A 13,883-nucleotide genomic window follows, 5' to 3' on the forward strand; every position below is an offset into this window, starting at 1 on the left:
AGGCTCAGCCTTCAGAGGCACAAATGGCATCCCCGCGAGGGAGTACTGTGCTCATGTTTCTGCCTCCCAGTGGTACTCAGATTACATCAAACTTGTCACACTGACTGACATGAGAAGCCACAAGAGAGGAGATGCACAAGTTAAAACATTTTACTTTTATCTGCTCTGAAGAACTAGGACGTAGGCTAGTCATTAGTCAACCAGCAAAATTACCGACCATCAGTGTACAAAAATATCAGTAATTTGAAAAACTAAAATGGAGCCACATAAATTACCATTTCAAACTATATTTTTATTATATATTTCTGCCAACGCTTACAGCAACACAAGACTTGTCAGATGACACACATTGCACACTTAATACCCTTTTCTAATTCTCGACAGTACAGTAAGTTACAGTAGCTCAAACACTCAGTAGAGTACCAAGATTCACTACAACTCACAAGAAGCTACACAGAGGCTTCAGACACAGATAGACACACAAGGGATTGTTATTTTTCAGGAGCTAAAGCATACTTTGAGGAGATGCTTGATGCTTCACCGTGGCAAAGATCTCAGCGGTGGACACAGCAAGCGACTTTGCGTGGCATTTCAGTGTCATGATTATGAGCGATGAACACAGAGGCCTGAGGGTGAAGGTGCATCTTAGATGGGGTGTCTGTAGTTCTTGCCGGCAAAACGGGCCTTGTCGCCGAGCTCCTCTTCAATCCTGAACGAGGATGAGGACATTGTCAGAATGGCCGACAACCCCGCTTCCCCGATCCCCACCACAACCATGCATTTTCAGGTGGACTTACCTGAGCAGCTGGTTGTACTTGGCCAGACGCTCAGATCGGCAAGGTGCGCCTGTCTTGATCTGGAAACATCCAAAGTTGATTGTACATTAAAAACTCTGATTCATAATTTCTGTGCTCTGAAATGCCCTTATATGCCACAAGATGGTGCCAAAGCTAAGTTCAACCCAAATTCTTAGTACAGTCTCAGTAGCTTGTCATGTAAGGTCATGTACAATTGGGAGTGTATATTTTTCAAAATCAAGTTAAGCCATAACTATTAGTAAAGGCTGCAGTACCTGTCCAGTGCAGAGACCGACGACAAGGTCCGCGATGAAGGTGTCTTCGGTCTCTCCAGAGCGATGGCTGACCATCACACCCCAGCCATTGCTCTGGGCCAACTTGCAGCTGCCGTACCAAACACACACACACAACATGAGCTTTGTTTCCAGCAACAAGATCGGACTTGACTGCAGTGTAAACACGTACGCCTGCAGAGACTCAGTGACTGAGCCAATCTGGTTGACTTTGAGCAGCAGGCAGTTGCAGGACTTTTGGGCCACGCCCTGGGCAATGCGCTTAGGGTTGGTGACTGTGAGGTCGTCGCCCACCACCTGGATGTCGGTGCTGGCTGTGAATTTGGACCAAGCTTCCCAGTCATCCTGATCAAAGGGGTCCTCGATGGACTCGACTGTGAAAGGTCAGGAGGCAATGATTAATACAGGGGGTGGGAAAACTTGGGGGATCAAGAGCTATGTTGGATTTTGGAAATGTCTCTCCTAGATCAAGTTTTAGGAAGACAAAATACAGTGCCTATGTAAATTATACATTTCCATGTATCCATTAATTGAATCAACAAAGTTTGCAGGAGTGCTGGTCCCATCCCAGCTGTCTTAAGGGAGTGGGCGGGGTTCACCCAGTAAAATTCACTGATATTCTAATTTTATTGTCTTGAAATTAGCTACTTCAACATATACTACTGTTTTATTTACAAGTTGAGCAATTATCAATTGATACATTTTAATTAACACGTTAAAGGGGGAAAAAAAACAATTCACACATTTTTTATGTCCCGAACCCAATTTGTTTTGGCTACGTAGATGGCTCAGTTACCCGGGTCAGGGCACACGAGTCAAATATACTCTTATTGTTTAATTTGCTGCGTTTGTTGTCATTTCCTGAAAATGGTCAAAACGGACTTAGACGATTAAGTAATGTGACCAACAATGCGAGAAATGCATTATAAAAACCCATTCTTTGTCTGAGCCTTTTGTAGCATCACAAATCTTTTGGACCTGGCTGGCATTAAACCCGTTACAAGACGGAGAGCAAGAACACAAATGGCTATCACCCACCGGGGTAGTCCTTAACGAAGCTCCTGTAGAGGTCAGCCAGCTTGTCGGAGGAGATGTAGCGGCTAGGGTCATCAGGAGACTTGAAATCCAGGTCATACTTGCCCGCCTTGTAAAACTCGGAGGCGGCCACGTCCATGCCGATGACAATCTTGTCAGTGTAGCCGGCCTTGGCGATGGCATTCTTGAGAAGATCCAGAGCTTTCAAATAAAAATGAAAAACGTTAAGAGTTCAAGCTTTACAAATTTGCAGACAAATGACCAACAACTGTTTTTGGTGCTTGCCATTTTCACACATGGAGTAACAGGCAGACAACAAATGCACTCCAGTCGAGGTCTTTATTTAGCGACCATATGTCAGCGGAGGAGTGACATAATAAACCAAATAGCTCCCTCCAGGCCACTTTTGAATGCTTTGTAATTTACGCTTTCCTCTCACCTTCCTTGTTCTCCAGGATATTGGGTGCAAAGCCGCCCTCGTCCCCAACATTGGTGGCGTCCTTGCCATATTTCTCCTTGATGACGTTCTTCAGGTTATGGTAGACTTCAGCACCTATGCGCATGGCCTCCTTGAAGCTGCTGGCGCCCACGGGCAGGATCATGAACTCCTGCATGGCCAACTTGTTGCCGGCGTGGGAGCCGCCGTTGATGACGTTGAAGGCCTAAAGGGAAACCCAACGAAGACATGACTTGGAGCAGAATACAGTTTGTGACTGGGCTCAATAAAGTTTAGGAAAAACTGGCGCAGACAATGTCAAACGGAGTATTTTTCCCTCTCTTGATTAAGTAGTTTATCTCACAGGCACAGGGAGGATGACTTGTTGGTTTCCAGCCAGGTCAGCAATGTGGCGGTAGAGCGGCACCCCTTTCTCAGCTGCACCAGCCTTGCACACAGCCAGGGACACGCCCAAGATGGCATTAGCACCAAATTTAGCTGAGGGAAGATATAAACACATACAATTGAATGGTTTTCTCTTCAGCAGGCTTGGGTCTACGGGGTAGAGGAGCTGCGCATCTTACACTTATTTTCTGTTCCATCCATGTCCAGCATCAGTTTATCGATCTTCTCCTGGTCCGTAACGTTCACAGCCTGGATTATGAATAAACGCATTAAAGAGAAGTCAACCCCAACATTTTCTTTGTAATGATGTTTTGTGGAGCCCAACACAGTGTTCTGATTGATGTTTTGTTGGTGGAATATGAATTAAACGGGAAAGATTCAACCGCTTTATCCATTTTACGGGCGGCCATTTTGCCACTTGCTGTCGATTGTAAATGACAGCACAGTTGCCAAGTCTCAGGTTACAACCAATCATGGCTCAGCTTCAGAAAACTGGTGAACCGTAATTAGTTGAGACCTAGCAAGTAATTTTCAGTCGACAGTAAGTGGCAAAATGGTCACCCTCTGAGATGGATAAAAGCAGATGGATTTTGCCTGTTGACTTCATATTCTGCAAACACCCTACGATGGATGAAAGCAGGTGGATTTTGTCTGTTTGATTCATATTCCGCAAACACAATATTGATCAGGATTTTTAGGCTAGAGGCAGCACATACGCCTTATTAAAAAATGAATGTAAAAATAATGTAAAACAAATTCTAATGTAGATTTCCATTCAAAAACATGTTAATTCCAAGTCAATATTAAGCAACATACACAAACAGGTGAGTCACAGCATTTTATGGTTAAAACCAATTTGTTAATCCATCTGTTACTAAAAGGCTAACTCATGCATCCACTAAGACTTGTCGGTGAATTTAAGGAATTATTATTGAGGATGTGATGTGCGGTAGGTAGTATGAGTCAGAAAATAAATGGTCCTACCTTGTTATTAACCAGTGCAGGTGCAATTATTTTATTGATATTGTCAACAGCTTTTGAGACACCTGCAAAGGACAAGCAGACCATAACTGACCCAGGCTGCGGAAGACCATGCATAGCATGGGAGGAAGATCACATGCTCATATAAGGACCTTGCAGTAGTTTTGACAAGGAAAACAAAGAAGCTAACCCCAGTAAAACCTCAGCTATTAATGACATAGTATACGCATGAATGACGCGGAACTCTATAGTCTTGAAAATCCAATCCATTTCCTAATATGACATCACTTATAGGCACAATGATGTATTCCTGAGTTACTGGGTATTCGACCTATGCTGCGCAATTTCCTTATAGAAGCCATTTTATGTGGAAGCAAGTTGCGTCACCTTACTGACAGGTATAGATTGCAGGTATTGCCAAATTCAATGTCACCAAAAGTGCAATACCATAGCCTTTTGCGGTTTCCTTCCACTATTGGCATTGGAGTGTCGCAAGGTCTATTGTGTTGAAATGGATAACCTTCTACAATGCAGTTTCTAATCATCTGTGAACATCCGTTAGTTCCTGCCAAGGTTAGTTTCACGTGGAAATTCCATTCTTCATGCTTCTGCGCTTTGCAATATGTTAGTTACAGCCTTTATTCCACGCTTTTGTTTACCTGGTTACACAATGCAGGGCCCAAGAATTCATTAACATATTTTACTGCTCTTTTGACTCCTAACAAGAGGAAGACGGAAATAAAAGTGGTCATAAGATACGAATGTGAAAATTGTGAGAAAGGAGTGAAGTCAACAGATGGTCTAAATTTTTTTTTTTTTTTTTACCTTTGCCCATGTAGCGAGTTTTGTCATTGTCACGGAGCTCCAGAGCCTCGTAGATTCCTGTGGAAGCGCCGCTGGGCACTGCAGCTCTGAAAAGACCTGGGCAGTCCAGAGAATATTTGTTTTCATTACTTAAAAAGCGCTGCGTCATGCCCATAAGGAGTGCCTGGAAATGAATGTGAAGTCCAAACATCCGTTATTTATGAGAGGCATTTCAAAGTACAATGCAAAAGTGATTTTTGTCGGTGAGACTCAACAAGGTGCCAATCCCCTCTGCGGAGACAAAAGGACCATGTGAAGGGAGAATTGTGCTGCTGGCTGTGCTGCATTGCGCTATTATGTAACAGGGCCAGCCGGGGGATCAACGAAGCATCTGTGAAAGCATGTCAATCTATTGAGTTTGCCCAGTAGACCAACATGAGTGGAATTTAATGCTTGGAGAGGAGGGGGTAGGGCGGCCATGCGAGCAAACAGCGCAATTTTGGGAAACAATGTGTGTATTTCTTGAATCGAGCTGGTCCTTGACACCTTAGCATAGCTGCTGAAATGCAATCACAACTGCAACATACACGATAGGGAGGTTGCTTACGTAAGCGGCTCGTATGATAGACATGCCGTCATCTAAGATGCCTGAACGGCTGCCTTGAAAGGGAATCCCCTAATGGAGCAAAAAGGGAAGGGAGGCGTTTACAGTAAACGGGGAGCACTCAGCAGCCGTTCATTCCAAATGAGAAGGGAAACAAAGCGGCGAGCCATGTATTGAGGGCCTTCCATGTCAGTGGTCATTCAGGTTGCCTCATTGACATTCCATGGACTTTTCATGGAGTCGAGTCTTTTGTTTCAACCTTCAATGTGGTTTAGCAGCCAAATACAAGGTAGCACCCACTCAGCATTATCATCATGTCCACTCAGCTGCGATAACAATCATTTATACAAGATGGCTGCAGTGAACCAAATATTCACTTCAACATTTGGCTCATGCATCCAAGCCACTGTAACTGTGCTCTAATAGAGGAATCATGACAGTGACACGGAACTGTGAGGCCATGGTGATACTATTACATGAGCTATTTTCACATGCTCAACATTGAGCTCACCAAGAGGATCTGAAACTGGTAAGTGGGAATGGTAAGAGCTAGAAACAAATTTTTCCAAACTGTAAAGAAACTATTAAGCGGATCAGGTTTTTGTTCGATGCAAATCATAGGTAGGTATTTGCTATTTGTCATTACAAGCACACACACAATTATAATTTCTCAACGTGCACCACAGTTATTTAATGTGAAGATTGTGTCACACGTTTCTATTTTATTAGTTATTTTATTACTCTCCTGATAACAATTGTACCTTTTCATATCATATTTTATGCTAATGGGCAGAATAAAGGGAAAGTTTCCTTTATTCAATTAGTTCTTTGTTGCATGACTCATGTAGTAGATGATGTACATAGATCTTCAATTTCATAAAAAAAAAATTTCCAATACATCGATTATCACATCGACCACTGTGGCTATAAAACAGAAAGCAAAAAATGTCAGGGAAGGCCTTCTAAAACATCTGAACTTCAGTTTGAGGTCAGTCAAATGGCGTTTTAAATGGTGTAAGACTCCCGTTTAACACAAGTTTGAATATGGTTGGTTAATCCAAAAATGTAAACACGACTTCCGACGTTACTGCAGGTAGATACTTAGACAGTACGACAATGCAACATAAACCGTTTCGAGTGTGCAGTACCTTTCTTGGTGTACAGGTCAACCTCCACGGTGGGGTTGCCACGGGAGTCAAAAATTTCACGAGCTACAATCTTCAAGACGGACATGGTTGCGTTGGATCTGCAGACACAACAACAGGTTAAAGAGGTCAGCACAATCTTGTCTGGTCATCTAGCTCATAGTAATAAATACAAATCACATTTGAAAAGCCAAAACAATTTTTTTGCCTATCCTATTCGATACGTTACCATGGGCTATGCGTGTCAGCACTGAGAGAAGTCTGCTCAGAGAAGCAGATGTACGAGTCACAGTGAGGTGTGGCTTGACTAAATACATATGCTTAGTCTGGATGCCAACATTTTTGCGAAATTCTATGAGGATAAGAAAAATTATGCAATAAGCACAAAACCTCAACATCAATAGTATCTTTAAATTGATTAGGTGGCCTAGGCAGAGTCACGATTTTATCTTACTTTCCCCATGTTTCTTACATAAATAATGGAAGTCACAGATCCAGACTTTTTGGCCCAAGGGTTCACTGTGCCAATATTGATTTATCAAACTGTCTCTGCCCACTCTGAATGCATTAGGGGATGCTAATGCAGCCTTCCCTTGCAGCGCTCTCTTTTTATGCTTTTTAATCAACTACAAACCAGAAGTTTAGATAATACACTGGAATTTGTTAAAAGTAATAAAATAGTGTTGATATCCACAAACATCAATTGTGCAGCCACTTTTTCTTCAATCATTTTCTTACTGACAGAATTATTAAACAACTGAATCATCTCTCTTCACTCTAACCAGACCAAAGACAAAAGACCAAAAACTTTCGCAAACTGTGAAAAAATAGTTCAGTTTCATTCTGGCAATGAGTACAAATCAAAGAGAGAACACCCTTCATGACATTGTATCATTAAATAAGGTGTTGTCCCAATCGTTTCCTCAAATTTGCAAAATTTGGGGATTACTGCATGATCATTGCAGGAAGCATAACAAAATGGCAGCACAAAATGGTAGCCGCAAATAAACCATCACGCCATTTATGTGCAATGCAGCATTCATACCATCTTGTTTGGAGTGCCCAAATAAATGCTCGATATGAATCTTTCTTTGGCTAAAAGAGCAATGGCATTTGAATTCGCGAGGAATGTGCTTTTAATAGTCGCAAAATAAACGTGTCACCCAAATATCGAGCTTGCGTGTCTTTTCTGAAGTTTTCACTGTATGATCTGTGGAAAGAAGCCTCAAACATACAGTAATTCGCTAGTCAGTAATACGATTTAAAAATGATTCTGGTCGACACGCCCCCCAGCCAGTTTGAATGCGGCAAGCAACTGGTGTCGCTACTAAAAAATGTCCGAAACGCTGTCATGTTTTGCATTCAGACGTTTCGCAACATACTAAAGAGACTGCGGGAAGTTTGCAACATGACGCCCGTTCTTGACGCCCACCGCAGTTCTCAAAAAAAAAAAAAAGGGGCGGCTGGGGGGGTCCTTGCCAGCTGATGCCGTCGTTTTAAAAATAGTCGCCGGAATACAAACTACTCCACCACGGTGCCCACCGAGGAGCATAAACTGAATCCAGACACGGTCCTCGACACGACATACAATGGTCAAGGGCAACACTTAAAAGTGTCCTTTGACGATGATGGAAAACGCAATACCATTCGCGGTAATACAAAATGAAAAGAAATGGTACAATAGAAAAATGTCAATCTGATAGTTGAATCAAAACGGCTGTTGCAAACACCAAATGACGTCGTCAAGAAGATTTTGAAGTTACCTTTCAGGCCTAACTGTGTGCAAGGACGGTGCTGTCTGTGGCTGTGTCGTGCAGGAAAGCAGACAAGGGGAAGGCGTTCGTGACGTGCCAGACTCGATGATAAGTGGACCGCATCGACGCAGAACCGAGCCGCGGAGCCACGCCATTGGCTGGGGCCACGTCACGCGGGACACGACTGCGAGGTGGGGCGCACGTTCGCCATGGATGGAATCAGGAAGATGCGCAAGTAACGAACGTGCGAGGATACGGATCTAAATTTATCTACGTAGATTTCTCTTGTAGCGCCAAATCTTACGTTGACGGGACCGCCATATTGGATGTGTAATTGTCGTATATTACCACGTTCACATTTCTCCAGCGAGTCAAACCCGAATTTAGTATTCAACACAGTCACAATGTAAAACTTTCCAGCCCGTTCATGAGATTTTGAGCACTATTTTCATCATGCCCCGGTTTTCCATGACAAAATAAAAAACAAAATCCTATTTACCTAATTTGTATAACTTGCTGTAACCACATTGCTCTGACAATTGTGAGGTGCTTAGTGAACTGTACACATTCCATGTCAATTTCAGAAATTTCAGAATTTCAAAGATACATTTCATCATGCCCCAAATTCTCAAAACGATTTCTTTTTTTTTTCACAATGCCAACATTTTCATAACAATCATGGATTGTTACATGAGCAACTTCCCTATCGTGTATGTTGCAGTTGTGATTGAATTTTCATAACAATCATGGATTGTTACATAAGTAACCTACCTATCGTGTACATTGCAGTTGTCATTGGATTTTAGCATACACGTTGCGTCACAAAGAACATAAGTATAAATACGCCTCCAGTGCGTGCCTGCTGGGTCAGAGGCCTGTTCTAATGACCGCCACACGCCCCCAACACCCAGAAGGACACTAAATCCAAAAACCTCAAAGGCATTGAATGGGGAGATCTGCCACATCCAATATAGCGGACACACTGATGTATCGCAGTAACAGACCAACCAGCTGATCTACGGGAGCAATTTTTTATCTAGTGAAACATGGGAAGTGTAGTTTTTTCTTTTTTTTTGCAGAGAGGCGACGCAGGATGGGGACGTGCAGTGAGGCAGTGGCGTTTTTTTTTAGGGGGGGCTCTTGGTGCAATCGTTGAACACGTGTCTTTTGTGGTCACGCTTGAGGGGCATTGACACTTCCTTTCCTTTCCCACGAAGTGACTGGCGTTTTGGAAAATACACACTATGCATGCACTGTGCTATCTGCATCCAAAAACAACCCGGATGAAAACCAATGAAACCGCTCTTGTATGTTTACATAAAGCTATCTGGAACATCCATTCATTGTTTTAAGCTGTCAAAAAATGTGGGATGGATGGGAGGAGTTAAAATGTCTGCACCCATTCAGGAATGTTGGCATAGAAAACGACAATGAAGAAAAAAGTGAATTAACGAATGCGAAAACAATTCGTAAGATTTTTTCTTAATGAGCTTGACATGGTAAAGCGGAAATGCGGAGGGAGATCGTGAATACGATTGATCTCTTAATTTGGCCACTTTATAATTGTGAATGTTTGGGGACTTGGGTAAGGGTAACAGTTCGAATGGTGATATTCAGAAGTGGAAATTGTTTGAATCGCCTCATTAAAGTGAAGTATATTGGAAGTACAAGTTAAATTTGGAAAATGTCTATAGTTTTTCCACTCATACGCCTGCAAGCTTTTTGACTGCAGTAGTTGTCATCCTGAACTTTTTGTGTCCAATTGTTTGTAGTCACGCAACCATTGAAAAGAGAAACCCCAACTTGTTAGGGGGTGATATTGAGCATTCCTTTAAAACTGTGGCTCTCAAACATTTTGAGCTCCTTAGAAAAGAGATATATTTCCTAATCGTAATACCGATTCAGCCTAACCAGCATCTGTACCACTCACTAAATGCCATACGAATGAATAGCTTGCCAATTTCCTGAGAAAAAAAAGCATATACGTAGTTACAATAACAAATAAATATTTATTAGGAGAAAAGAAAGACAGAAATCCAGGATACAAGCGGCCAAAATGAGTTTCCTCCACAGGGTGTCCGGGCTCTCCCTTACAGATAAGATGAGAAGCTCAATCATCCGGGAGAGACTCGGAGTAGAGCCGCTTGCTCCTCCACGTTGAGAGGAGCCAGATGAGGTGGCTCGGGCATCTCATCAGGACGCCTCCCTGGGGAGGTGTTCCGGGCATGTCCCACCGGTAGAAGACCCCGGGGACGACCCAGGACGCGCTGGAGAGACTATGTCTCTCAGCTGGCCTGGGAACGCCTTGGGATCACCCGGGATGAGCTGGACGAAGTGGCTGGGGAGAGGGAAGTCTGGGAGTCCCTCCTAAAGCTGCTGCCCCCGCGACCCAACCCCGGATAAGCGGAAGAAGATGGATGGATGGAAAGTTGTGATAATATTAGAATAAAGTCATGCTTGGCTAGTAACATAAATACCCTGAGATTGTTTTGCTCTTTCATTTATGAGATTGTATCACAAAGTAAATCCTGGACATTTGTGATGCCGGCAGAAGAGAAATGGACAGCTCTGAATCAGCCCAGTGGTGGCAGAGGTGCTACTTTTGCCATCAATCTGCAAAATGGTCAGGATCATCTTCAGTGGTGTGAAACAGTGGGTCATCACCATAAAGCAGCATGGGCGTGTGAGTGGACAATCACGACCCAGCTGTCTCATGCTGACGAAAGGTTCTGTGCATACATTTCTACAGGCGGAGTGAGGCAAGCTGCTTAGAGGTGGCAGAAGATGTTTTGCCATTTGGCACCCTCAGTCCGTCGCATATTTACATTTCTGGTGCCTCAGAAAGAGCAAGTCATCCACACAAACATTGACTGTTTCTTGAAAATTCCTTCTTCCTTCTGCTGAGAGGACCTGGATGTGAGTTTAGGCTGTGGTTGAACGGCTTTAGTGTTGTGAAACGTGTGGCCAACAACAAGTAAGGCTCCTATGCTCTGATTTGACCTGTTAGCTCTCAACAACGCACACGAGCAAAAGAAGAATGGACGGATACATCTAAACTGTAATTAGGCAGGGAACCTGCGTCCATACTTGGAAAATCACTGCAGAATGCTCATTGAACTAACGTATAGCAAGATTCTCTTGCATCTCATGTCTTTGTCTTTCGGGGCATTTCCAACGCACGCTCTCGTCACAGTCCATCTTTTTGGATTGAATTGGGACAAAATAATAGGTCAATTGATTTTGTCAATATAATAAAACAAAAATGTCAACTTTTTTCCTGATAGCTTTAACAAAATTCTTTTTAATCAAGTAACATTAACACAACATCACAAATAATTAATTGTAACTCGTAACACAATGGTTTTGTAATGGATTATTTTATTATTAACAAATAGTTTTATTTTTTTCATTCTATTTGACCTGATCTACAATCAATTCCTTTGTTTTTAAACTAAAATTGATCTTTAAATTTTGCCCATGTTCTTTGGACGATAAATCTTATACAGAACCGGAAAGCAACTGGATTCAATCAGAGGCCACAAGCTTCCAGTGCAATATTGAGGGTCTTAACTCAAGGTGCGCTCTTTGATCATTTTGTAATTCAATCGTCTCTTTCCACACATAGAAATACACGTACACACTCACACATGTGCGGGCCATATGAAGCCTCTTGGAATTTGTTTTTGTTGTAGTAATACTTTTATTTGAATCTTTTAGAGTAGGGTAGTGTAAAGGTTACCAACGCAGGAAAATGATCAATTTATTTTAGAGTGTCAAGAAGATTACAAGATCTTTTTATGTTATACAGGGCTGAGAACCTTTTTTCTTCTTACTCATTTTTGGACTGCTGGGTGTTAGTTATGCTTTTAAAGTTTTGTATGGAATCCCCGGGCTTGCTGGAGGACAACGGCTCCCTCAAAAACATGTCACCCAAAATGTTAAATTGTTCTTTGTTGTGAAAGTAATTATGAATGCTTGTTTGTCTATGAGGGCAAACAGGGTGAATGACAACCAATCCTGGGTGTTGCCTGCCTTTCACCTAAAACCACTGATGAGTAACAGGATCCACTTTGCATCTCATTTCCCCCAAAAAAACCCAAATGCGGATGTAATAGTCTCATTTCATTAAATACACATTTGATTTGAATATTTTCATAACAAATGATATGTATCGTAATTTTCCATGTATAATACGCACCCTAAAAATGGCATGTCGATGCTGGAAAAAAGCCTGTACCCATGTATAATACGCACCCAAATTTTGACTCTTACTTAAGTCCGTAAACGTAAAATTATTTCAGAAAAAAGATCATCCTTGGGAACAACCGGATGTTATTCTGACGGTCAGTATCACTGCCCATGCGCTAGCAAACTCAATAGCGGAGAAATGTTTCGGATTTGTGTAGGGTACATTGTGACAGCAAACGAGCAGGTGATCGAGCAAGCGTCTGATACGAGAGCATTGCGTTCGTATGGAGCGTGTTTGAAGTGAACAGCAGAGAAGAAAGCGCATCTGTAATGGCGGCCTCCGTATCATACCCGGATTAAAAAAAAAAAAACTTTTTTTGTACCCATGTATAATGCGCACCCCAGATTTTAGGACAATAAATTCGTTACATTTTGCGCATTATGCATGGAAAATCACGGTATATTAAATATTAGCTAATATGTGAATTTGTGGCTGCCAAACTGCAAGTAAACATCATCTGGTTAGGAGGCACGTAATCCTGAGTAGCACTGATGGAAAATTGTGCCCACCTCTTTAGCATTGAAGCTGCCCTTTCATTGCCCTTGCTACTACTTGTGGAAACGTGTTGCGTATGTTTGTTTTATTGGATTCGCGTCTGCTGTGTTTCAGCTTCCAACATTGTTATCTGAATGTAAATTTTGTTGTCTTGGCAATAGAATCTTGGGGAGGATCAGCTACAAACATTGGGTAACTCATTTTGGTTACTGGAATGTAACATCTTACATCAAGTCCTTCTTGGCTAATTGCAGAAACTTCTCGTGGTTTTACTGCTTGCCCCATAAACTTGTTTCCTGAAGTTAGCCATTAAAACTCTTGCCATATGGTTACATGTCAATTTTTACACTCTCACTCATTTAAAGCACTCACCAATGTTCCCAGCTTGTGTTTTGCGAGGCTAATTAACATAAAAAAAAAAAAAACAATTGTGTCCAAACAGTAAAAGAACATTTTTTACTCAGCACACTCATAAGTCTGGCATCTGAGGCAAGGGTATTGGACATGCTCTAACTAGCACGCTATCACACTGTTTGCTGCCAGCTCTCCTGTATGTGTGTGTGTGTTTGTGTGTGTGTGTGTGTGCATATTTATTAGCTCGTGTTGTCATTTTAAGTCAACTGGAAACTTCAAAAAGAACTGCAGGAGTATGCACCAAGTAACGTGATGCATGAACGGACTTGCATCCATAGTTCCTTTTACAACCATCCTTTGCCAAACACAAATTGTGTCTGTTTGATTTATCGGGGCATTGAGGCACTTTAACAATGTTATTTCATTAATCATTTAGTGATAATAATAATAATGCCTCATCTTTGCATTCATACATTTTAAAAAAGCATCTGAGTGAGACAAGTGTTGATCACTAATCGTTTTAAGCTGCTT

General features: G+C 42.1%; 1 protein-coding gene across 2 annotated transcripts; it reads right to left on the reverse strand.

Moving 5' to 3' along the window:
- Positions 1-271: 271 nt before the first annotated feature.
- On the reverse strand, positions 272-8,427 carry eno1a (enolase 1a, (alpha)). Of its 2 annotated transcripts, none has more exons than XM_061269423.1 (12): positions 8,264-8,427; positions 6,504-6,601; positions 4,773-4,868; positions 4,607-4,665; positions 3,146-3,215; positions 2,926-3,059; positions 2,565-2,787; positions 2,129-2,326; positions 1,263-1,464; positions 1,073-1,181; positions 798-856; positions 272-709 (listed from the first exon to the last, which is right to left on the reverse strand). In XM_061269423.1, the coding sequence occupies exons 1-12, from the start codon at positions 8,407-8,409 to the stop codon at positions 646-648; spliced, it is 1,458 nt and encodes a 485-aa protein (XP_061125407.1). In that variant the 5' UTR covers positions 8,410-8,427; the 3' UTR covers positions 272-645. The 2 variants fall into 2 exon arrangements, with proteins under 2 accessions (XP_061125407.1, XP_061125406.1); XM_061269422.1 differs by lacking the exon at positions 4,607-4,665 and adding an exon at positions 3,951-4,012 and having other exon boundaries at positions 8,264-8,425.
- Positions 8,428-13,883: the final 5,456 nt, after the last annotated feature.

The sequence above is a fragment of the Syngnathus typhle genome, linkage group LG2 (genome assembly GCF_033458585.1).
Source record: "Syngnathus typhle isolate RoL2023-S1 ecotype Sweden linkage group LG2, RoL_Styp_1.0, whole genome shotgun sequence".
Classification (NCBI taxonomy): domain Eukaryota; kingdom Metazoa; phylum Chordata; class Actinopteri; order Syngnathiformes; family Syngnathidae; genus Syngnathus; species Syngnathus typhle.

What these genes read in the sequence shown, in the direction of transcription:
- eno1a (XM_061269422.1), bottom strand. Translation starts at nt 8,409, where the DNA reads ATGGCGTGGCTCCGCGGCTCGGTTCTGCGTCGATGCGGTCCACTTATC. An exon ending in AACTCGCTACATGGGCAAAG is followed by an intron (nt 4,013 to 4,772) that starts GTAAAAAAAAAA and finishes TGTCCTTTGCAG; the next exon opens with GTGTCTCAAAAGCTGTTGAC. An exon ending in AAGTCATCCTCCCTGTGCCT is followed by an intron (nt 2,788 to 2,925) that starts GTGAGATAAACT and finishes GTTTCCCTTTAG; the next exon opens with GCCTTCAACGTCATCAACGG.